Genomic DNA, 26945 nt, shown 5'->3' on the forward strand with positions numbered 1-26945 from the left:
TTTAGAGGTGCCTCCTTTAAAACAGCAAGTTTGAGATTTTGGGATTATTCATGAATGTTGACATGTGGGTATATAAATTTTTACCTGAACCACTATAGAAGGCTATCATTTATGAGAATTTATAGATTTTTTTTGTCTTTAAAGTGCTAGTTTCTTAAATGTCAATTTCTGAGAAGATATTTACAAGTTCACAAAATCTGAAATGCTCCAAAATTTGAAACATTTCACAGCTGACACCTTTGTTCTCTGATGGTTCCATGCACACAAACTTGGTTTCATGCACAAAATTTTAAAAAATATTGTGTATAATCAAGCTATATATATATAAGGTGTATATGAAACATAAATGAATTTTCTGTTTAGGCTTTGGTTCTGTTCCCAAGATATCTTACATATGTATGGAAATATTTCAAAATTCCAAATTAAAAACCACACCAAATTCAAAACACTTCTTATCCTAAGCATTTCAATAAGGAATACTCAACCTGTAATATAATTTTTGTAATATTCTTGGGAATACATTTTATTATTAAGTTTAAAACTCATTTAAATATTTAAATAGTAATTTAAACTAAATTTAAAGCATTTTTTAAAAACTAAAATTATTTTTTAAATAATTCATTAGTATTTTAAAATTGCAAAATTTCACAGGTTGAAGTGGGAATGGAAAGAGTACAATCTGAATAATTGTTATGAAAACTCTGTCTCTGCATTTTGCTTGCATAGTGCTTGATTTAAGAACTGCAATACCTCTTTACCTTTGTATTTTGGAAATCATTGAGTTTTCGAATGTTTCAACTAGTAGCTCTTCTAGATTTTCTTTTTATAAAACATTCAGTTTTACTCATTTTGCGCTCAGCATGAGGGAGTTGGAAAGACAACCGTTGAAAGCCAGGAGGCTTCTTCTTCTCTATGTTTTACCACTAACTAGTCATATAATAACAGCAAATCACTGTCTCTGTAGAATGAGGGTATATCAGATATCCTCTAAGGCCTCATTCTGATCTAAAGTTTTGTGCTTCTCTTCTGAAAATATGACGAAATTGTGCTTTTAGCCATACAGTAAATTCAGCTAAGGAGAACCCTTATGTTGGTTGGTTAAATTAAGATACTGTCCTTATTTGAAGTTAAAACATAGTGATTGTTTGAGAATAGATGGTGAAGATTCCATTTTAAAAAGCATTTTATAAAAGCCTGAAATTGCTAGAGATTATTAAAGATATCATGATACATTAGGATTAACTTAATAGTTAGTGGTAATGTGTAGAAAATAGTTTAGTAGAAATTTGCTATTTTCTGTTCCTGTTATTCACTATATTGGTTATGGTAAGTTACTATAGAAATGTAAACTTTAGAGAGAGATCCAAGATGGCTGATCACTAGCAGCTCGGGCTCCTAGCTCCCAGTGAAAGCGCAGAGAACGAGAGGACGCCACACTTTCAGACGAATATTTGTTGCTCACGGACCAGGAGATTCCCAGCAGAGAAGCCCCACGTGTCGCCAGGGCGACTCTTGTGGCCGGCGCGGCGGTTTTGCTGGTGCCTTAGCGCGCCAGTTTTTGGTGCAGAGTCCGGATATTCCTGGGCAGAAAAGCACCATCAATCTTAACACCGCGGTTTTGGCTGGCGCAGTGGACTGCTCAGATTTCGGCGCTGGGAATTAACAAGTTGGACGTCTGCTCAGAGACCTAGTTAGAAAGTCGGTAATTACAAAGACAACAGACGGATAAATATATAATGAAGGGAAGAAATCAGCGTAAAAAGGCAGAGAATACTCAAAATCAGAATGCCTCTCCCTCTACAGGGGATCGCAATTCCTCATCAGTAACGGAACAAGGCTTAATAGATTACGAGTGTGTTCCAATAACAGAAGCAGGCTTCAAAACGTGGGTGATAAGAAACTTCTGTGAATTAAAAGAACTTGTTCTAACCCAATGCAAAGAAACTAAGAACCTTGAAAAGAGGTTTGACGAAATGTTAACGAGAATGGACAATTTAAAGAGGAATATAAGTGAATTGATGGAGCTGAAAAACACAACACGAGAACTTCGCGAAGCATGCACAAATTTAAACAGTCGAATTGATCAAGTAGAAGAAAGGACATCAGAAGTCGAGAACCAGCTCAGTGAAATGAAACGAGAAGACAAGATTGGAGAAAAAAGGATGAAAAGGAATGAGCAAAGTCTCCAGGAAATATGGGACTATGTGAAAAGACCTAATTTACGTTTGATAGGTGTACCTGAATGTGATGAAGAGAATGAATCCAAGTTGGAAAATACTCTTCAGGATATCATTCAGGAAAATTTTCCCAACCTGGCAAGGCAGGGTAATATTCAACTCCAGGTAATACAGAGAACACCACAAAGATATTCTTCAAGAAGACCAACTCCAAGGCACATAATCGCCAGATTTATTAGGGTTGAAATGAAGGAGAAAATACTAAGGGCAGCCAGAGAGAAAGGTCAGGTTACCCATAAAGGGAAACCTATCAGACTTACAGCAGATCTCTCAGCAGAAACCCTACAAGCCAGAAAAGAGTGGGGACCAACATTTAACATCCTTAAAGAAAAGAACTTTCAACCCAGAATTTCCTATCCAGCCAAACTAAGCTTTATAATCGAAGGAAAAATTAAATCCTTTGCGAACAAACAAGTACTTAGAGAGTTCACCACCACCAGGCCTGCTTTACAAGAGCTTCTGAAAGAAGCACTATACATATAAAGGAACAACCAATATCAGCCTTTCCAAAAATATATCAAAAAGCAAAGAACATTAACACAATGAAAAATTTACAGTAACTAATGGGCAAAACAGCCAGCTAGCATCAAATGCTAGTATTAAAGTTATATATATTCTAATCGGATAAAAAGCCAAAACCCATTGCTATGCTGCATCCAGACCCATCTCACGTGCAACAATACACAAAGACTCAAAACAAAGAGAAGGAGGAAGATTTATCAACCAATCAGAGAGTAAAAATAAACAAATAAAAAGCAGGAGATGCAATTCTCGCCTCTGATAAAGTAGACTTTAAAGTAACAAAGAACAAAAGAGGCAAAGACGGACATTACATAATGGCAAAAGGCTCAATGTAACAAGAAGAGTTAATGATTTTATAGATCAACGAGACAGAAAATTAACAAGGACATCCAGGACTTGAACTCAGACCCGGAACAAGTAAACTTAATAAACATTTATAGAACTCTCCACTTCAAATACATAAAACATACATTACCACCTCACACCTGTTCCATAAGTGACTACATAATTGGAAGTAAATCACTACTCAGTAATCGCATAGCATTTTATAGGTTTAAATGAAATATTGGTTGGCTATTCCTTCCTGTTTACATCAAGTATAATTATTGGTATAAAAGAGGTTTTCAATACCCATTACTAAACTGCATTCTAGCCTGGGCAAGAAAGCAATACTCCCATTCTCTCTCTCTCTTTCTCTTCCTTTTTTCCTCCTCTTCTTTATTCTTTTTCTTTCTTTCTTTCTTTCAAAAAAAAAAAAAAAGAAATGTAAACTTTAAAAAATTAATTCTTTTGAAGCTGAATTTTTTAGCTTTATGTAAACCTGCCAACCTGTATTTAGAAAGGAAGTTGACTTATTGAACTTCTATTCTAGAATTGTGTTATCTAGAACTTTCTGCAGTGATGCAAATGTTACATAGCTATACTATTCAGTACAATTGTCACTAGCCAATTGTGGAAATTGAGTACTTGAAATATGGCTTGTAACTGAAAACCTAATTTAATTTAATTTTTAATAGCCACATGTGGCTGTGTCACTGAGACAGTACTATTTTAGAAGATGCTAAGCAGTGTGCCAGAGAATAATTATAAGACTTTAGTTCTAGTTCTTTGTGCCATTTCTGATTACTGTCCTTTCCCATTTTGTATTAAACCTTCCTTTCTGTTCTTTTCTTGTACTTACATATTTTGGCCTCATACTGAATCCTTGCTTAACATGAAAATTGTCTTCTCAGCCTATGAAAATATGAGCCTTCAAGGTATAGCTTAAATGTCACATCCAGGAAAGTCTTCCCTGATCCTCTGAACTATGGCAAATGATACTGTTCCTTACTATTTATATTCTTGATCCATCATATGGAAAAAAAAATTGCCTGCGCCTAATAGGGTGATTTTTTAGGGGCAAGGGTTGGGATGTGGAGATCAAATGAAATGGTGTATATAAAAGCTTTTTGACAGTTTTCAAGAATATACAATTATAAAGTGATGAGACATTTTATAAACATTTAAGACTGAGTCCCAGAGAAATGAACTTTTCCGCTATCCAGCCATCATCTCCCATTTTCCACCTCATCCCGCTTAGTACCTCAGTTGCAATAATTCTTTAGCTGTATTGGTTTCTATTATCCTTTCATCTTACTTCCTCCCCACCTTCTTGACCAAGTTGAAGTTCGTCAGCCATCATTAAAACCACTTACTTGTCTACACCATCAACTCCCTTGCCTGTTTCTCTTTTAAATTGTGCATGTCTGGTAAAATGTCCAACCCAGGTTAAATCTTGCTCTGTGCGTTCTTCATGCCGCCACTCAGGTAGCTGAAGGCTGGTTAATGCTGCTATAATTCAAGATTAGTAACTTTAAGCATGGCTTATCTTTTTATTCTCTTTATAATGTGTTTTGCAGAGCAGAATTTTTTTTTTTTTTTTTTTTTTTTTTCCAGACAGAATCTCACTCTGTCACCAGGCTGAAGTGCAGTGGTGCAATCTCAGCTCACTGCAGCCTTCACCTCCTGGGTTCAGGTGATTCTCCTGCCTCAGCCTCCCGAGTAGCTGGGACTACAGGCACGTTGCCACCATGCCCAGCTAATTTTTGTATTTTTAGTAGAGACAGGGTTTGACCGTGTTGGCCAGGATGGTCTCCATCTCCTGACCTTGTGATCTGCCCGCCTCGGCCTCCCAAAGTTACGGGATTACTGGCATGAGCCACTGAACCCAGCCTGACTTTTGTTTATTAACTTTGTATTCTGTAATTCTGCTATAATTGATTATTAGTTCCAGGAGTTTTTTTTGTCACCCACAAACAATGACAGTTTTCTTTCTTTCTTTATAATCAGTATACTTTTATTGCCTTGTCTTATTACTTTAGTAGGGACTTCTAGTATGATGTTGAAAAAGGAATAGTGAGAGGTGGCATCCTTGCCTGTTTCTGATCTTAGCAGGAAAGATTCTAGTTTCTTGACATTAAGTATGATGTTGCCTGTGGGTATTTTGTAGATGTTCTTTATCAAGTTGGGTAAGTTGCCCCTATTCCTATTTGGATGCCCTTTTGTATTGTTGACTAATATTTCATTGTATAGGTTTACCACAATTGGTATATTCATTCATCTCTTGATGGACATTTGGATTGCTGCTAGTTTTTAGGTATACAAATAAAGCCACTATGAACATTGGTCTACAAGTGTATAAGTCTTTGTATGGACACATGCTTTCTTTTCTGATGGATAAAGACACAGGAATGATATGGCTGAATCATATGGTATGTTTAAGAGACTGCTATATGTATTCCAGTGTGGTTTTTACCATTTTACACAATGTAGGAGAGTTCCAATTCATCCATATTTTCTTCAGAGCTTGTTGTCATCCTATTTAATTTTGTCCACTCTTACGGCTGTTGTAGTAGTACCTTATTGCAGTTTTAATTTACATTTCCTTAATGATGTTGATCATCCTTTCATATGCTTATTAATGTATCCTCTTTGGTGATATCTGTTCAAGTGTTTTTTTCTCTTTTTTTTTTTTTTTTCTGGAGGGAGAGGGTCTTGCTCTGTTGTCTACAAGGCTGAAGTGCAGTGGTATGACTGCAGCTCACTGAAGCTTCAGCCTCCTAGGCTCAAGTGATTCTTCCATCTCAGCCTCCTAAGTAGCTGGGACTACAGGCATGCACCACTATGTCTGGCTAATTTTTATTTTTTGTAGTGATGGGGTCTCACAAGTTGGCCAGAGTGGTCTCAAACTCCTGGGCTCAAGCAGTCCTCCTGCTATGGCTTCCCAGAGTGCTGGAGTTAGTCATGAGCCAGTACACTCAGCTTCTTTTGCTCATTTTTTATTGGCTTGTTTGTCTTTTTATTGTGTTTTGGGAGTTGTTTATATGTTTTGGTTCTTATCAGATATAAATCCTTTACCAGATGCATGTTTTGTAACAATTTTCTCCTAATTAGTGGCTTCAGTGTCGAAGGGCAGAATTTATTTTGATGAAGTCCGCTCATTGTGATTTTAGTGACATGCGTTAGAAATACTTGCCTAACCTAAGATCACAGATATTTGCATTTCTAGATAAATTTTAGAACACCTTGACAGTTTTGAATAAATATGGGAATTTGGTTGTGTTAAATCTGTAGATCAATTTAAAGAGAATTAGTGTTAATAATATTGTACCTTCTGATCTATGAATAATGTATGTCTCTCCATTTCTTTAGATATTCTTTAATTTCTCTCAGCAAATTTTATAGTTTAACTATACAGTTTTTTCACACCTTTGGTCAGATTTATCCATAGTTCATCTTTTTTCTTACTCTTTTTTTTTTTTTTTTTTTTTGTGACAGGATCTTTCTCTGTCAGGCTGGAGTGCTGTGACATGATCTTGGCTCATTGCAACTTCTGCCTCCCAGGCTCAAGTGATCCTTCCACCTCAGCCTCCTGAATAGCTGGGGCAAGCCACCGTGCCTGGATAGCTTTTGTAGTTTTTGTAGAGACAGGGTTTGGTCGTGTTGCCCAGGCTGGTCTTGAATTCCTGAGCTCAAGCAATTTGCCTGCCTCACCCTCCCAAACGGTTGCGATTACAGGTGTGAGCCACTGTGCTCAGCCCTTATTTTCTTCTTTTGATGCTATTCTAGGTAGCATTGTTTTACAATTTTTATTTTCTAATTTTCTGCTACTAATGCATAGAAATACAATTGATATGTGTATATTGGTCTTAGGTCCTGCATAAGGACTATTACTGTCCTTGCTGAACACCCTTGTCATAGTAACTTTGTTGTAGATTCCACCATATTTTCTCAAAAGACAATTGTGTTTTCTGTGAATAAAGACATTCCATTTCTTCCTTTCTGATTTGGATTTTTTTTTTTTAATTTATTTTTCTTGCTTGATTGTACAGACTAGAACCTTCAGTACAATTTTGGATATAACTCAAAGACTGCTTAGCCCTAGTTTCTCTGTCCTTGTGCTTCACCTTGTTTGTCTACTGTGTCTGAGGGATCAGAACTTTGTATCCTGTTGGTTATTATCTTGAAATGATTGTTTCAGGCAAAAGGATAAATCTTATTACTCCAAGTCTGAAAGGAGAAGTCTCTATTCTATTTCAAATCAAGCTTTTATTCTCACCACTCCACCAAAACAGTTGCTAAATTCAGTGGTTACTTATCATTGCTTTATTTTATTTTATTTTTTATTTAAACTCTAGACAACATTTGGAATAATTGACCACTGTCTTCTAGGTACTTTCTTCACTTAATGTGTAGGATGCCCTCTTGGTTCTTTTCCTTCTTCCTTGGCCAACTTTATTGATGCTACTCAATTTAAATGTTTGAATGCACTATGGATCCTTGACATTTACACCTCTCTTCTGTAGTTTTACTTCCTTGCTAATTGTTTGTTTTCCCATTAAAATGCAAACTCTCTAAGGGCTCAGCACCTACAGCAGTGCCTGGTACAAAGTGTTCACCCAACACATACTGATCAATGAATGAATGAAGAAATGGTTGGTTTTCTTAACCAATTTTTGGCATGTAACCCAGGTTTCTCCTTAGAATATAGAAACCTTTAATTCTAGAATTATTATTTCTAGTTATGACATGAGATGAAGTTAGAGATTCTTTCATACTCTGATATTTGGTTGCAGTTTATAGTGTTAAGAACGTTATTTAATTCACCTGGCTTTATTCTTACATGCTTATTTCTGTTTTGAGTATTGTTGGGAGATTTTATTGAAAAACCTTTTTGTTATATTTTCAAAGTTGACATGACTTACCTATCAGTTTAAAACAAGTCAGGTTAATTACTGAATGTGCTGGTGATAAATTTGATTAATCCAAAAGGTGTTTTGTTGAAATGTATTTGTGATGAATTTTTTGAGGATAATCTATGCTATTATATTGCTAGTTTAGTGATGTATATTTTATTAGTTTCCTCAAAATTATTTTAAATTTTGAGGAGTCTGAAAGGATTCATATCTTAGAGATTTTCAAAGCTGGTGTTTAGGTGGACACAGACTAAAATGTCTCATTTATAGCATATTTGCACATATCCATTATGTAGATCTTAATATTTGAAAGATCCTGGGAACTGAAATGTCCAACGTTCATGTCATTACTGTAGGTTGAGAAGTGAAATGTGGTAAAATATAGCATCAGAGTCTTAAAAAGAATAGTATCAAAAGTTTGTGATGGTTTCTGTTACTTCTTGGTTCATTGCTAAGAGTTGGGGAGGAAAGAAAGGAAATGGTTGCCATTTTGTTCATATTTTCCTTTTAGAAACTTTCAGTGTGATCTCTAATATGGATCTCACTTCATTTGTTTTTGTTTTTGTAAATAACCCATAGTAGTTATATATGTTATTACATTTTCTTTTCTGTCACAAGCATCTTCTTGAATGTGTGTATTTCCAAATGCTTTGTATATCCAAGGCACTCTGTAAATACTGACTGAATGACTATTCAAATACACTTGAATACTCCAAAGAGTTGTGTTTTCATGGATATAGTGTTTTTGCGGTGCTACAGATAGGGAAATAAATCCTGTCTCTCTCTTTCTCTGAAAGAATAATAAGTTCAATTTAATTAATTAGCTAATGATACAAAACTAAACTTTTAAATCAGGAAGACAGAGTAGAAACAGGGTATCCCATTTTATCATGGTTTTCCTTCGCTTCTAGAGTGTGCAGTAGCCAGGACCACCTTATGACAAGGTTAGAGTCTTGCTAGATGTGGAAGATTCAGTTATTTGCTGTTTTTTTCCTCTTTATATTCTAGACTTACATTACCAATAGTGATGAACTTACTTTAAATAATTTAGGTCTTTAATAATAAACATTTATGTTTCTCCAGGATCTTTCTGCTCTCCAGTTAAACTCAGCTTCATGTGGGAAAGTAGAGGGATGAAGTAATAGGCTCAAAGGTTGGTAGTCTCTGAGTAGTGAAGCATTCTAATTTGGAGTTTGGTTTAAGAGCCACAACAGAAATCTGTTTCTCCACATTTTAAGATTCCATAGGGGAAAATCTTATTCAGAAGTGATTTTTATCTTTTGGATTTAGTTCAGGAATGGAAATGTATTAGATTCTGTTATTTGCAACAACAGAACTCTGGCTAATTAAAACATGAAAAAGGAGATATATAATTAGAGGCTTATGGAATCTAAGGGTGGGCCAAATTTATCAATACTAGGAGAGTAGTACAAAGCTTTGCCAAAAGGTTTAAGGGTTGAAACAAGCAAAAAATACACCAAAACTTACTTTTATAACAAACAGTAAAACTCATAATATAGAAAAATTAGAAAGTAAAAATCACTCATTACTTTCTAGAAATTAAACTAAAAGATGAAAAAAAAAATCCTGATAGTTACATTAGTATTTGTTTATTAATAAAGCCAAACACCTTAAAAAATGGTCAGTTATCCCTTTTTTTTTTTTTTTTTTTGTAAATATTGACTTTGTTCATTAGGGATTACTCCCTTCTAGTTAAGTCTCCCAGCCTTTTTTGTTTGGTGATTTTTCTATCTCTGCTGTCATGCTGAGAGACAGGCTTTCCCAATCTAAATGTTGTAGAATGTTTAAAATATAATTTTGAACCAATGAGTCAGTTCCCCTCAACCCCCACAATATCTCCAAATACTGCTTTTGGTAATGGTGGTTCACTAGGCTGTGGTTTTTCTGGGTTGTAAGGAGATATAATTAGGCCAGTACTACCTGTCTTAGTCAACTTGGGGTGTGTATTATAGTCCATTTGTGTTGCTATAAAGGAATACCTGATACTGGATAATTTATAAAGGAAAGAGGCTTATTTTGGCTCACCATTCTTCAGGCTGCACAGGAAACATGGTGCTGGCATCTGTTTCTGGTGTGGGCCTCAGGAAGCTTACAATCATGGCAGAAGGTGAAGGGGAGCCAACCTGTCACATAGTGAATGAGAGCATAAGAAAGGGCAAAGGGTGGGCTCTTTTAAACAGCCAGATCTCCTCTCCTGTGAACTCAGAGAGTGAAAACTCACTCGTTACCACAGGGACAGCACCAAGCTATTAATGAGGGCTCCACTCCCATGACCCAAACACCTCTCACAAGTCTACCTCCAATATTGGAGGTCACATTTCACCATGAAATTTGGAGGAGACAAAACATCCAAACCATCTCAGGCTACTATAACAAAATGCCATAGACTGGGTGGCTTACAGCAGACATTTATTGCTCACAGCTGAGGAGACTTGGAAGTCCAAGATCCGTGTGCCAGCAGATCCAGTTCTTGATGAGGATCTTCTTCCTGAATTGTAGACAATCACTTTCTCACTGTATCTTAACATGACCTAGAAAAAGAGAGGGGGTGAGCTCTCATGCAGGGGAGCACACCAGCATGAATTTATGTAAACTTATCATTCAGAGGCCTCTCTACCAAATACTATCACATTGGGGGCACAGCTTCAGAATGAATTTTAGGGAGGACACAAACAGTCACTCCATGACACTTCTCTTATTCTACTTTTTGTTGTTGTCTTACCTCCATCTGAGAGTAAAATAAAAACTAGAAATACTTTCTTTGGTCCTCAGTAATGTTAAGTTTACCTTTCTAGGGTAATTAGTGTTATTTGACAAGATATACAGAATAGTTTTATCTGTGTACGTACGTACAGGCAGTCATTTTTTACTTTTAGGTCTTCAGTCCATCTAGGGTTTTTGTTTGTTTTCATTTCGCTGTTTAGTATCAAAGAGGGATCTGTATTTTTCCAAGTATTTTGCTCAGGCTCTTTCAGTATTTCTTGACTAATTTATTATTTCCACACTCAAAATGTTAGCTTTATTATATACCACATCCTATTATATATAGGTCTGTTTGTGTACTTTGAATTATTTTATGTTACTAATACCAAACTTTCTGTTATTTCTACTTTAATGTTTTTCCTCCTCTAAAGTAGTCTGTTAGTGTTTTGAAATATTTTTGGCAGTTATTTCTACTCTGTTTTTCTAAAATTTTTATCGGGGTTTTTCACTATAATTGCATTTCATTTGTGTATTAATATAGGGAGAATTGACATGTAAATAAGTTTTCCTATTTAGGAATATGGCATAGCCTCCATTTTTTCAAGTCAGATTTATAAGGTTTTTTTTTAAATTTTATTCATGAGTGTTTTAAATATTAATGTTTACAAATATAATTGAACCCTTTTCTGCAATAAATGTGTTAAGATATCACCCATTGTAACATGCTGATTATATAGTTCATATACATTTTGCATATGTTTATAAGCAACCACATTACTGGTTCTAATAGCCCTTTATTTCATCTTCTTGGATTTTTCAAATAACAATTGTTTCTATTCCTTCCTAATATTTATTATTTCCTTTTTCTTATTACACTGGATTGAATTTCCAGTCTCAGTTGAACAATGGTAATGATAGTGCATCATCTTGTCTTGATCTTTTTTTTAATAGCCATGTCTCTTTCTGTTTAATGTTGATAATGGCCACTGATTTGAGAATAATCTGCTTTATTAAGAGTCCTTTTCTCAGTTAGATTTTCTTTTTAAATCAGATAGTAAATGCTAAGTTTTATTAAATGCCTTTTTAATATCAAATAAGAAAGTGGTGTGAGCTTTTAATGTGAGGAATAGTCTAAAAATATCCTTGTGTTCTTGGAATAGTCCTACTTGGCTGTGTAGTTTTCTTAAATACAGAGCTATTATTTCATAATAAATGAATTTTTTAATTAATATGCATGAGACTGCTTTTTTATGTGTTTATAAAGTACCAAGGTTGTAGTAGATTGCTAAAATACATTGGAATATTTTCACATTTCATGTATCTTGGATTAATTTTAAAGCTTAGTAATTATCTGTACTCCAGCATTACAGAATGTGATAGTAAATTTTCAGGGCCTGATACTTTTTTGGAGCAGTGGTTAAAAACTGAAACTTTTTAATTCATAGTTGTTAAGCACAGTCAGTGTGAATTGTCAGTCTCTTTTTGTAATATCCTCAGTCATCTGGTAGATAATAAAATTTGCCTTATAATTTACTTTTTTTGTTTTTGATTTTTCCTCTAAAAAATATTAATGGAAATAACATTGCATAAAGTTTTTAACATATTTCGACATGTTTGAACATAGTTAAATGCATTTTTGATTATCTTGTGAAACCCTTCTGCATTTCAGTATTCATTTAAAAATATTAATTAGATGTAATTTTTAAAGGTATTGTTTATTGTTTATACAGTTTCCATTTTTGAGTGCTTATTTTGGTTTACTTCTTGGTTTGTATGTTTGCTCATTTATTTTGTTAGGCCGCATATGTGAGTGGTAGACCTCTAAGGAATTGTTATACATGTTTTAATATACTTGTCAATTAGCAGCATGTTGCTTGACTATAGCAGTCATCAATATTAGCCTTATTTCCCTCAAAACATTGTAAGTTTTGCTCTATTGCTTTTAGGAAGGAAATAAGTATTCTATGGAAGAGGTTTGAAGTCATTTTAATTTTTGCTTGTGAATTTTTTTTTCTTAACCCTGAAATGGAAAAACTATTTTACATTTATATAACCATTTCTTCATTAGTATTTTCTGGCAATAGGATCTATCTTGAGTGACTTTTCAGTAGAGATACTTGATTTAGGGACTCTCCAAAAGAAGATACTTTGGTATTATATTTGGTTTGGGAGATGCTGCATAAGTTATCTATTGCTGTGTAAAAAATTTACCCCAAAACATACTAGCTTTAAGACAGTATCCATTTATTATCACTCAGTTTCTGTGTGCCAGGAATTCAGGCATGACTTAACTGAGTCCTCTACTTGGGTCTCACAAGGCTAGAGTCAAAAATGTCACCCAGAGCTGGGAACTTATGTGAAGGCTTGACTGGGGAAGGATCTTCCTTCCAAGTCAACTCAGTCCTAATCTAGTGCTTTTTTCACTACAACACATATTGGTGGATTGTTAATTTATTTGCTAGTCACATTTGGATCTCATATCCAGCCCAGAGAACATGTATTTCATTTATTTTTGTTACTCAGTTGTAAGTTTTGTGTGTGGTGCATGTGAGTGCTTGTGTGTGTGTGCACATGTGTGTATGTAGCCTAAGATAGTTACAGATGGGGGCAGGAAGAGAAGAGAATGTTAACAACTTTTTTCTATTTTAAGAATTGCAGTACTTTTTTTTTCCTCCATAGGGGCCTTAGCTGGACCAATTATCGTGGAGCCACATGTCACAGCAGTATGGGGAAAGAATGTTTCATTGAAGTGTTTAATTGAAGTAAATGAAACCATAACACAAATTTCATGGGAGAAGATACATGGCAAAAGTTCACAGACTGTTGCAGTTCATCATCCTCAGTATGGATTCTCTGTTCAAGGAGAATATCAGGGAAGAGTCTTGTTTAAAAACTATTCTCTTAATGATGCAACAATTACTCTACATAACATAGGATTCTCTGATTCTGGAAAATACATCTGCAAAGCTGTTACATTCCCGCTTGGAAATGCCCAGTCCTCTACAACTGTAACTGTGTTAGGTAGGTATGCTTGAATTATGTATTTTGGTGATAGTGGTGAAGATTATAATAAAAATATTTTCAATAAAATGGTTGAAATTTTATTTAAGTTTAGGTTTAAAGTAAAGGAATTCAAATATGATTTAAGATCTTAAAATTTATGGTTCTAGGTTCTCTTTAAATAAAATATTTTCTGATATACCTACTTATCTATGTAATACTACATCGTTTTAGCTGGTTTCTTTATGAAAGATGCTGAGTTTTGATTATATGCTAAGTTCTGAGTTTCTTTAACATCTTTATTTTTGTTACTTCCCCTCAAATTTTCAGCCTTTAATTAAATTGCCATCTTAAGTTTTTTCATTTTTAAAAAAATACTGTTTTGCGTCTAGAAGTCATTGACACCTCGTGTTTTAATTTTTCATATCAAATTTTATTTCTGCTATTTTAAATTTGCCTGGCTATCTGAATATTGTGCTTTTGCTCCTAATAGTGGTATTTCACCATTTCTTATCTGATACCTGTTAAAGTTTATGGTGAAATGTTGAAAAAGCTTGTGAACCTTAAGCTACTTGCAGTGAAATGTAAACCAGTTTGGAAATGCTGGTAAGTTCTTTTTAAATGATAGAAATGAAGATTGAGGAGTAATAGCAACTGGTGGCTGCTGACATGGTAATCTACTGCTTAGGCTCTATTCAAACACCTACTAGTAGTGTGGGTAGCTGACAGCTTCCAGCTGTTGGCTCCTTTAAGATTACTTCAGTTTTTGAGTCAGGGCTATTCTTTTTGTGAGTGACCTCAGGCCAGTGACTTAGTGAGGCAGTGGTAGCCAAGGATAAGGTCTTCTTGGGGCCAGTGATTGAATAAGATAGTGGTGTGAAGATTTTTACCCAAAGTGGGACTCCTTTAATGGAATCTGCTCATTGGCCTGATGGAGATTTTGTCAAGGTGCTGATAGCTCCCCTTACTCAATCTTCCTTCTCCCGTTTCTCCCAGTTATCACTCCTTAATAAACTTTTTATACTTCTCATATCACAGTGTCTGCTTCCCAGAGAAACAAGTTGATAGCCCCTAATGTTGAAGGACGTAATATTAGTCTCTGAAATATAGGACACCAATTTTGTCCAAATTTATTATATATTTTTTCATGTTGAGAGATATTATTTTAAAATAAAAATAAAATTAGATATTTGAGGCTTAATATGTTTAAGACACTGGCCTAAGAGCTATGGGGAAATATAACTTAGATTTAAGAGATTGATATTTTTGAGAAATTTTCTGATTAGAAGGCAAGGCATGAATATCCGAAAACTCACCTGCAGGACATCAGTCGTAACACAGGTCAGGCACGGTGGCTCACACCTGTAATCCTAGTACTTTGGGAGGCCAAAGTGGGTCAATCACAAAGTCAGGAAATCGAGACCATCCTGACTAACATGGTGAAACCCTGTCTCTACTGAAAATACAAAAAATTAGCTGGGTGTGTTGGTGAGCACCTGTAATCCCAGCTGCTCGGGAGGATGAGGCAGGAGAATTGCTTAAACTCAGGAGGTGGAGGTCGCAGTGAGCTGAGACTCCACTCAGGCCTCAGCAATAGAGCAAGCCTCCGTCTCTTAAAAAAAAGAAAAAGTGTAACAAAAGTACTGTATGGCATGGCTCACTCCTGTAATTCCAGCACTTTGGGAGGCTGAGGCAGCTGGGTCACTTGAGGCGAGGGGTACATGACCAGCCTGGCTAACGTGGCAAAATCCCATGTCTACTAAAAATACAAAAATTAGCCAGGCATAGTAGTGTATGTCTGTAATCCCAGCTACTTGGGTGGCTGAGTCTTGAGAATCACCTGAACTCAGGAGTCAGAAGTTTCAGTGAGCTGAGATCATCACACCACTGCACTCCAGCCTGGGCAACAGAATGAGACTCTGTTTCCAAAAAAAAAAAAGGCAATTGCTTTGCATGTGAAAGAGCAAGCTCATGGGGATAAAATCACTTTTCATTTTGCTTTAAATTTTAGTAGTTCCCTCTTAATTAGTACAATACTTATTGGCTTAACATCCAGGCTGTTCGTTACAAGATTAGTCATTATTTTGCCAATGCATACATCTCTCGCTTATCTATTCTACTCCTTGCTGCTCTTTTTTCAAAAACCCAAGTCTTATCATCATAATAAACTGTTTGCAGTTCTTTTAACCTATGTTTTCATGGGTGTTTCTCTTTCTGCCTGGATTGCCCTTTTTTCTGTCTTCTCTTTCTTCCTGTATTCTTCTGTGTAACTATTATTCATCAAATCACATCCTTTTAGTAGCGTTTCTTGATCCCTTTTCCCTAATCTGATGCTTTTTTGGCTGTCATTGTTATGTTGAACATATCTTTATTGTAGCACTTACCACACTATTATGTTTTCTCCACTATAAACGTGTGGACAGTGACTGTGCATTTTAAAATTTAATTTTATGTCCCTAAAGCCAGTGAGAGTTTCCAGTGTATAGCAGTAGTACAGTGTTATTTGAGTAGGATATAGGAATGGATTAGTAAACTTGGTAGTCAAGAAATATTTTGTAGGAGAAAGAGTTGAGTCAGTCCTCAGTGGTGAGTAGGTTTTGGATAGGAAAATGAAAAATAGGAAAATGGTGTTCTAGAATTTAATAGTATATGAACCAAGGCAGGGAAACAGAAAACAGTGTGCACTTCATACTTGAACAACGTGGGTTAGAGCAGTGTAGCTCCACTTATACATAGATTTTTTTAAACTAACTGCAAATAGAAAATAGAGTGTTTGTGGGATGTGAAACCTGCATATATGAAGGGTCAACTTTTCCTGTACACAGATTCCACGGGACTTGATTATGCACAAATTTGGGTATACTCAGGGACCCTGGAACCAACCCTCACCACCCACCACCAGGGTGTGCTAAGGAACCACTAAACATTAAGGCACAGTTTTCTTAACCCCAGTATTGTTGACATTTTGGGCCAGGATTCTTTGTTGCAGTGAGCTGTACTATTTGTCATAGACAGCATCTGTGGCCTCTAAACACTATGCCAGTAAATGCCAATAGCATCCCTCAGTTGTTAAACTAAGAATGTCTCCAGACACTGCCAAGTGTCCTCAAGAGGGGAGCAGGAGTTAGTGGGGAATCACCCCTCGTTGAGAGCCCTGCATTAATGGATCACTGAATAAGTAATTTAATGATTGTTCAAAGGATTTAAAAGTACAAGAATTAAAGTTTAGCATTATAGAGTAGGACTACGTTAAAGTAACTTAAATGCTAGGATACGGAATTTGAGTTTTATATTACTGGAAATTCATATTTTGTATACAATAGTTGTGCTGCTTCTCACCTGTCTTCTATTCTCAGACCCTTGCTGTTTAAAACATAGTTCGTGGACCAGAAGCATTGGCATCACTTGGGAGCTTGTTAGAAATATTTTCAGGCCAGGCACCGTGGCTCGTGCCTGTAATCCCAGCACTTTGGGAGGCCAAAGTGGGTGGATGACTAGGTCAGGAGTTCAAGACCAGCCTGGCCAATATGGTGAAACCTAGTCTCTACTAAAAATACAAAAATTAGCTGGGCATAGTGGGAGCACTCCTGTAGTCCCAGCTGCTTCTGAGGCTGAGGCAGGTGAATTGCTTGAACCCAGAAGGCAGAGGTTACCATGAGCCAAGATCACACCACAGCATTCCAGCCTGGGTGACAGAGTGAGACTCCCTCTTAACAAAAAAAAAAAGAGAGAGAGAGAAAGAATTTCAGACCCTTCTTAGGCTTATTGAATTATAGTCTACATTTTAGCAAGATTCCTGAGTGATTTGTATACACAGTGAAGTTTGAGAAACACTGCTTTAATCATATCATATATAGATGAATGCCTAACTAAAAGCTCACCTGATTTAGAGAGTAATGTGATGACAGTTGTGATTAGGAAGATGGATCTGGTGTTTTTGATCAATTGAAATGAAGAGGTCCTTAAATCATAATGTCTCAGCTATGAGGCCGTGAAGAGTTGCAATTAATTTTGTAATTTTTGCCACATGAGTGAAGACAGGAACTATTACAGAGGAATAATTAGCAGAATTTTGTAACTGACCGGATATAAGAAATAAGGAAAGCTTGAACAGTAACAGGTTTTGAAAGTTTGTGATTAAATTATGTTACTGCTAATTAAATGGGCACATCTGAATGAAAAGCGGGTGTCAGTGATTGGGAGAATAAAACGATTTTGGTGTTTGGTTTATTGATTTTGAGGATCTCTAGGTGGAAATAACCAGGTGTAGGAATCTGAGGCGTCAAGGCTTGTATCAAAATTGAAAAACTTTCAGAATCATCTGGGTAGTAATATTTATCAGATCGAAGTTTTTAAGTGAGATACAAAAGTAGTTGCAGGCCTAGGACTGATTATTAAGAAAGAGTTTAGAAGAAATAGGAAGAATTCACAGAGAGTTATGAGAATAACTCAGAGTAATATATCAAGAAAAGATATGAAAGTTTTTAAGAAAATGTTGCTCTAGAGCCATTTTCACAGTAAGAAGTAAGCCCTACAGAAAATGATTTGACTATTTTTTAATTTCTCCTAAGGACAGCATGTAGCTAGTATAATTCTAAATTCATAGCCTAGGAGTTAATTCATGACTTAAAACAAGTACTTTAACACATTAGGATTTAATTCTTTTCAATTGATTGGGAAGAGCTGTGCTGAAGTATCAAATTTTACAAAGTTAAAGGGACTAGACATTAAAGGTTGAGTTTTAGATGATGGGTCTTTGATGACATTAAAGTTTCAATAGAGTGATAGTAGTGGAACCAAATTAAGAGAATGTAGTATTTGCACCATGTATAATTACAAATGACTGTTTTCCCAAATCTATGTAGAACTTTTACTCACCAGTAGGAAAAAAAATAGACAGCTGGCTATAATAGGCATTTTGCAGAAGAAAAGATTCCAAATGTCTCATAAACATATGAAAGGATTTTCAACCTCATTCATAATCTGAGATATTCAAAATAAAATCTCAGTGGTATACCATTACATACCTATCAGATTGCAAACACTGAAAGGTCTGTGGCGGTATCAGCTGGGTGACAGTATCAATTGGTGAGTATATTGTCCAGCAGGAGCTCTAAGATTGGGAGTACGTTAGTACTTTGGAAAGGTTTTTGAAATTATCTGATAAAGTTGAAAATAAGTACTAGCAATTCTACTACTAGGGATAAACTTGTACACAAATATTCTAACATACATGAATGGAAATGTTTCTTGTAAAATTGTTCAGACAAAACTGGAACTCCATTGTCTGCTAATAAACTATAAAGCAGTTAAAACTAATCTATACAATTGTATGTAAATCCAAATGATCTAAAAATAAGGTAAAATAAAAAGAATTCCAAAAACAAGAAATTTAACCTAAATGTTTTGAGTATGAATGAATCTCCAGAACATAATGTTGAGTCAAAGAAAAACTACAAAAATACATATAGTCCAGTTCCATTCTTAAAAAGTTCAGAAACAGACTAAACTGTGTTGTTTAGGTTTGCATTTCTTGGTTGTAGAACTATAGTGAAAAATAAACAGTTGATCTCCAAAGTCAATATAATGCTTTCACATTGAGGCAGGCAGGGTTTTAAGATAAAGCAGAGGAATGTGAGGAACTTGTGAGGTTCCAGTAATTTTGTTTGTTAAGATGTGTGATGGTTACATGGATGTTTGCTATAAAATTGTTCATTGCATATGCTGCATGTACTTTTTCATTTGTTATTTTACAATACATCTTGTAAAAGGACCTACATAAGGAAAATAATCATATCTATGAGAGGAAAATGTGAAATAAAAATAGATTTCAAAGTAAAATGTGAAACAAAAATTGGTTCTTGATGGTATTGAAAGAACCAATTCAAAATCCTGGAAATGAAAAAAAAAATCATTGAAATAAAAACTCAATGCACACAGTAAACTAAAGACTGGACACAAAATTTATGAAGCCAGTACTGAGGAATTTACACACAAAGAAGCACATAACGATTGCTGGAAAATGTGAAAAGATAACTAAGAGATATTGGGGGCCAGAGTAGATTGAGAGGTTCTAAAGTTGTTGCTTTACCCTGAGGAGCTTTCTTATATCAGAAGAAGGATGGGTGGTATGTACGTTCCAATAAACTTAACTGTTAGTGACGTTTCATGTTAGCATGAGCTTAAAGTATATATTGTAAATAAAAGTAGGAGAACATATTCAGCAACCCTAATTGGTTATTTTAGATACATGAGGAGTTAAAGTTTGAAAGTTTAAAAGGCAATGTTTTAAATGAAACTATTGAGTCACTTACTGGGCCAAGAAAAACATTTCGTCTTCAATGGGTATGCTCAAAGGAACTTATTTTTTCTTAACATTTTAACAGTCATAATCATAACTTATTTTTAAAACTATTTGCTTTAAAATTTTTTTTTGCTGTAAAATGAAGAGATATATATGTATATCCTTATCTTCCAGAGAAGTAGTATCTTTAATCTCATAAAGGGAATTGTGATCTAGTTCACAGAAATTTTTTGTATAAAGTTGGAGGGAATTCATCTGTCCCTAAAGGAATGTATATTTTTATCAGGTAAAGCCATCTTTGTAGTGGTAGTATGAATTCTTGTTCTCATTTGGCCTAGACTGTAATTGATGATGGCATTACCTAAAAAGTGTGTGTGGATTTTATATGCATTTTTCCAAGAATGTAATTGATGATGGCATTACCAATAATGTGTGTAGATTTTATATGCAGTTGTCCTTAAGCTTGTGAAATATGTCTAGATGTGACTTGAAAAGATAAACATATTCTTGTTTGAATGTAACTAATTTTTTAAAAAATATTTAAACAGTTGAACCTACTGTGAGCCTGATAAAAGGGCCAGATTCTTTAATTGATGGAGGAAATGAAACAGTAGCAGCCATTTGTATCGCAGCCACCGGAAAACCCGTTGCACACATTGACTGGGAAGGTGATCTTGGTGAAATGGAATCCACTACAACTTCTTTTCCAAATGAAACAGCAACAATTGTCAGCCAGTACAAGCTATTTCCAACCAGATTTGCTAGAGGAAGGCGAATTACTTGTGTTGTAAAACATCCAGCCTTGGAAAAGGACATCCGATATTCTTTCATATTAGACATACAGTGTAAGTAAATAGTAACATTTGCTTTTTTAATATTTGTCAGCGTATTGATCAAACTATTTTTAGTTTGAATAATAGCTTTTCCTTGTTTTTGTTTTTCTTTTAATTTTGTTTCCGTGGAAATTGTATTTAATCAAAGCATTTTTAATCACTTTTGTAAAGATGAACAGATGACTTTAAAGTTGCTCTCCAACTTAAAATTGTATAACTGTTTCCTTTTATGATCTTAAAAGTTGGCTGGACTTAGGGAGTTCTGGCAACTTGTACCTCAAAATGTACAATGCTTAAGGACAAACAACTTCTACATTCTTATTAATTGAGCTGTTAGTTTCATCGATGCTCCCCATCTTGTTTTCTTTTTTGAGATGGAGCCTTACTCTATCACCAGGCTGGAGTGCAGTGGTGCAATCCCAGCTCACTGCAGCCTCTGCCTCCCTGCAGCCTCCGCCTCCCAGGTTAAAGTGATTCTCCTGCCTCCCAAGTAGCTGGGACTTCAGGCTTGTGCCACCATGCCTAGCTAATTTTTGTATTTTTAGTAGAGATGGGGTTTCACCATATTGGCCAGGCTGGTCTCGAACTCCTGACCTTGTGATCCGCTGGCCTTGGCCTCCCAAAGTGCTGGGATTACAGGCATGAGCCACTGTGCCCGGCCTTGTTTTCTTTGACTTCTTTGGATACATATTAATTAGTTTGAAAATCTGTGTTTTTCAATATTATTTCTAATCTTGTCTCATTGATCATGTTACAAGCATTTTTTTAGGTAAAAAACAATATTTTAAAGACATAATTGGTTAATAACCATTGTAGAAACAGGTTCAAAGCTGAGCCACCTTGTTACTTGCATACTTTTGTTAAGGGATACTTTCCTCTGTATGCGTTTATATATTCATTTCTATCTGCTTTTCCCTTTAAATAAAGTTTCTTAGTTTTTAATACATTCTTTGTGATTTGTATACTATTTAAACATTTGGAATAGGAGAAAAGGTGATGGCTGCAGATAGTTTATAGCAAGGATAATGAAAATTAGGCAGATTAGAGATAACATTAGGAAAAGTATTTAGGTTCTTCTTTTACTTCTATCCATGTGCAGATTATAATCTAGGTGTTATTGAAGGAGTTGTTCTCTTTTTTGTTGTTCCTACTTACTTGCTTTTCAATATGACATGCATGGAATTTTAAATTACCCAAATTCATTACTTTGGTGTAATGGTTTTTAAAGCTAATTCCCAGGATCTTTTTCAACATTTATAGGGTTAACTTGAAAAGCCATAGTTTACAAAATGTTATTCCCACTGCATTCTTAAATGCTAATACCATCTTTTCTCAATTCTCTGGAGAATCCCGTTAAAATTTTTCTTTTTCCTTTTCCTACCTTGCTTTTACAGAGTCTTAACTTTTTTCTTTTTCTCATAAAATTCAGATCCCAATTGTAAGTTAATATATTTTGCATATGCATATATGTTTTCCTTTCAGTGTCTAATAATGACTGATAGATTCATCAATTTGTATTTTTTTGTTTGCTTGAATGAAATCTTAGATATATGAAGTATTTCTTCTAATGTAAGTGTTTATAACATGGTTTTGATTTATTGGCTTGCCCCTAAAATGTTTTTGAATAGTCATGACTTTTTTCCTTCTGTAAATTAGAGACCTATAATACATGTAAACAAACTTAAATATTGTCTTATTTCACAAACTTATACCTCAAAATTTAGAGATATCCTTTTGGGCTACTTTAATGCCTAAAAGTTCAATTTTTTACAACTCTTTTGTAAACTTTGCTTTCCAGTAGGACAGTCTTCCCTGGCAGAGGTAAAGACTGACCTGGTCTCTCTCCAGCTTCTTATCAGATCATGTGCTGCTAAGTTAGGTTTCTATGTAGTTCACAGAAAGATAGTCTCTGCATCATACATAAGTAACACCTCTGTAGGGAAGCCTTTTATCACCTCCTCCACCCCATCCCCAATCTAAATTAGACCTTTCTTCTTATCTTCTCTTGTAGCATCCTAATCTTTTTCTTCTTGGCCCTCATAGAGTTTTAGTTATTTTTAAATGTCATCTTCCCTATTACTATTAGAATGTAAATTTTATGTATCTAAGTCTGTATGTATACCAAACGCCTAAAAGAGTATATTATTTCTAAGTGCCATGCCTGGCACTTATAAGGAGCTAAACAGAATGATGGTTGAATGAATGATAGGTATTGGACTTAATAGTTTGGAGATACATATTTATATTGCTGGTAGATATGGATAATTGCTCATTCGACTAGTTATGACCTTTGGGTACACGGAATGCATAAAAGTTTGTTTTAGTACATTTGAGGCCCTAGATAATTTACTTTAGTTGTAAGTATGTAGTCATAGAAAGCCTGTGTTTTTACATGACCCCAAAATACTAATTGTAACATAGGGAATCTAATCTCTGTAGTTGACCTGATATCTCTTAGCGGATATTTCCTTTTAGATTAAACATCTCTTTAAAAACTGTTTTATATGGTGAGTTTGTACTACATGGTACTTGAATGCCATGTCTTATTTAATTAAATACTATAACATATTTGCTTTGTCCTGTATCTCTATATCTCACATAATAGGATTCTTTTATTTAGCTTTTGGTGATTATAGGTTTATGAGTATTCCTTAACATTTAGCATGTCTAATTACTCAAACTGTATGTACCATAATTACCCATTTGGGGGTACTCATTCTCCATTCATTTCATTCTTTCAGCCAGCCAATACTTTTGGAGTAGTGTCTTCCATATAGATTATATATGTTGAGAGTAAGGAAAAATGATTCCTGTTTCAAGGCTTAGTCTATTGTGTTAATAGATGTTTTACCATGTATATTGCATTTATCATTAACAAAAGATAATCTGTCCTGTCATGCATTTATTTTATAGATGCTCCTGAAGTTTCAGTAACAGGTTATGATGGAAATTGGTTTGTAGGAAGAAAAGGTGTTAATCTCAAATGTAATGCTGATGCAAATCCACCACCATTCAAATCTGTGTGGAGCAGGTATGTTATATACTTTAAAAGTAAATTATCTAAAAGTGAAACGTTCTTAAATCCACGTTCAAAATTGTTTTTATCTATATAATACATGATTATAGTAATAGCAGAAAATTGTAATTACTTTGTTTTCTCTTGCCCTACCTGTCCCCACCTTCCTACCCCCTCAGTTCTGTTCTTCAGAGGCTGCTTTAGCAATTTTAGCAGTTTCTTATGGTTAGTTACAATCAGAGGCCTTAAGCTGCTATTTCTTAATACTTTTTAACATTGACTGTTGACTTCTTAGTTAGATAAATAATTATAATTTTATGTCTACTCCTTTATTCACAAACACATCCCTATATAAACATTTCTACCTTTCATAGTCCACATGAACTTTTAGCTACTTTTAGTTAATTAAACTCAGTAATCACTGTTTGCCTCTCTAGGACAGGTAAATGTTACTAAGAGCTAAATAATATACCAGACTTCTGTTTTCTCTTGTCTACAGCCATTTGTTTTCCCTCTGGCTAATATTTGCCTCTTTACTTATATAGTTACTATGTGCATAATTTTCTTTCTATGAAATTTCAAACAGTTATACTAAGGTTTTTATTCATATTTTGTCAGTATTTAGGGCCCATTTTGATCTTCAGATGTGTATCTATCAACTTGAATAATTTTCTTATTTTTTGGTCATTTCCTTTTTTTTTTGAAGGAAAATTTGTATTGTTTTAATTATTTTTATTTACAGAAAACTTGACAGTGTACATTTAACCCAGTTTCGTGGCAAGTTCTTTAGCCTTTGCCTTTTCGAGCTTGGTGATGCGAGCCACAGACTTGGGACCCAGGATATTGCCTCCCCAGTGAGGGCGGATCTTATCATATCTGTCATTGTAATTGGTGCGGATAGCTTCCACCAGCTTAGCCAAAGTACCTTTGTCTTCCGAGTTAACCTATGTGAAGGCGACAGTGGTGCAGGTCTTCCTGTGGACTAGACGTCCCTGTCTTGCCTTCCGCTTGATAATGCAGTAAGGGACTCCCATTTTACGACACAGGAGGACAAGAAGACAACCAGCTCAATGGGATCCACGTCGTGTGCAATCACCACCAGCTGCTTTCTTGTTCTCCACCAAGGTGGTGGTGATGTTAACTCCTGCTTGAAGGACAGGTGGTCTCTTAGTGGGGACGTCCCCTTTGCCAGCCACTTTCTTTTCTGCCCAGGCCAATAGCCTCTGCTTCTTCTCTTGCTTTGTGTCTGTTCTATACTTGTGGGCCACCTTAAGCAGCTGAGTAGCTGTTTGGCGGTCCGGGGCCTGGCTAAACTGGTTAATTGCAGGAGGCACTTTAAGCTGCTTATAGAGGATGGCTCTCTGCCACTGCAACCTGATATAGCAGGGCCATTTCACAAAACAAGTGAGGTCTCTTTTGGGCTGGATGTCCTGTCCAATGCCAAAATTCTTAGGCCTTTTCTCAAACAGGGGATTTACCACTTTCTTGGCCTTCTGCTTCTTCACGACAGCAGGGGCCAGAGCCACCTTCTTCCCCTTGGCCTTCTTTCCTTTCGGCATCTTGGGCGGCGGGAAGAGAGCTCCTTTTTTTTAAATTCATGTTCACTCTTTTTAGAACTCCTATTTATTGTATAATAAATATTCTTTTTTTATATATTTTCACATGATCTTACTGTTCTTCCTAGAAGATTTTCTTGATTTAAAAAATTTCAGTTGACTTGATACAAAAAATTTTTTTGGCCTATTTTCAGTTTATAAGAGCATCTTCTCATGAGAATATTCTTTAGAGAATGAGAAGACGCTCTTATAAACTGAAAATAGGCCAACAATAAAAATATGGTTTTGTTTAGCATCTTTTTCTTGTTTCATGAGTGTAGTATCTTTCTTGTTATTCCTGGGGATACTACAGTTACTTCTTCCCCAGAGAGTTTTTTTCTGATTCCTGCATACTGTCTCTTTTCCCTCCAAGTTCTTTGGTTTTTTGGTTTGGTCTTTCATTGTGTATATATTTCTTAATCTTGTTGGTTGTCTGGTCTTTCACAGTGAAGCATTAAAATAAAATGCTTAGTGGATGTTCTTTCTGTAGTGGGGATTGCTCATTAAGATTCCACTTAGAGTGATCAGATAGAGATGTGATTATTTTCCTGGGGAGGCTCCAGATATCACTAATAGAAGAGTGTAAGTCTTTACTTCATGGCCAGTTTATTTCTAGAATTAAACTGCATTTTATTTGCCTGAGAGATAAATGTCTGGTGTTTATACAGAATCAGGAGGAATCTATTGTTTTGTTGTGTACCTTTTAACTAGCTCTTGGCCTCCTTCTAGTCTTCTGAGGTCTAGTGAGTCAAACTCCAAATTTTTTTTTGGATTCTTTGACCAAATTGGCTGCTTTCTCATCCATGTGCCTTTTGTAAGCAACTCTTAATCTTAAAGTAAAACTTTTCAATCTTGGCACTATTGAGGCTGATACTTCTTTTTTGTAGTGGTCAGTCCTATGAATTGTAGTCTATTTAGAACCATCCCTGGGTTGAGAAACACTGACCTATTAGATAGAAATCTATCTTCTGAAAGTTTATTGAATCATCTTGTCTGTTGAATTCATAAGGCATATATTGTTTTTAAATCTATTTTCTGTCTTCTGAAAGTTTGTTGAAACATCTTGTCTGTTGAATTCTGCCTCCTGTTTTCTTTTCTCCTCTAGGGTTTTTAATAACTTTTTAATTTCTGAATTCTTTCTGGTGAGAATTTATGGGAATTAGAAAGCACTATATCTGGTCAATTGGTTGTCTTTAAGCATAAATACTATTTTAAAAGTAGAGAAAACCTTTTCCATTTTCTTTCTTTTTTTTTTTTTTTTGAATGGGAAGCAGTCATTAGTTAAGATGTTTATTTGATAGAGTATTTCTAAAAGCAATACAATTCTGGATTCTCATCCCAGTAACTAAACTTACAGATGTCTTTTTTGAGTAAGTCATTTACTTTTAATCCTAAATTTCCTTGCCAATAACAGTACTTCACTGAGTTTTTGTGAGAGTACAGACAGTGATTATAAGTCATGTAACGTTGATATAAGGGC

General features: G+C 35.1%; 1 protein-coding gene across 4 annotated transcripts in view; it reads left to right on the forward strand.

Moving 5' to 3' along the window:
• The window catches only part of NECTIN3 (nectin cell adhesion molecule 3), a 127420-nt gene that overhangs the window by 26713 nt on the left and 73762 nt on the right, over positions 1-26945 (forward strand). For all 4 annotated transcript variants that reach the window (XM_012460939.3, XM_012460941.3, XM_064374592.1 and 1 more), the window contains exons 2-4: positions 13397-13738; positions 20570-20866; positions 23768-23885. In XM_012460939.3, coding sequence (XP_012316362.1) covers positions 13397-13738; positions 20570-20866; positions 23768-23885 — 757 coding nt within the window. The remainder of the gene's footprint in view (positions 1-13396; positions 13739-20569; positions 20867-23767; positions 23886-26945) is intronic.

Source organism: Aotus nancymaae, unplaced genomic scaffold, assembly GCF_030222135.1.
Source record: "Aotus nancymaae isolate 86718 unplaced genomic scaffold, 86718_ANA_hifiasm-v0.15.2.pri h1tg000011l, whole genome shotgun sequence".
NCBI classification, from domain to species: Eukaryota; Metazoa; Chordata; class Mammalia; order Primates; family Aotidae; genus Aotus; species Aotus nancymaae.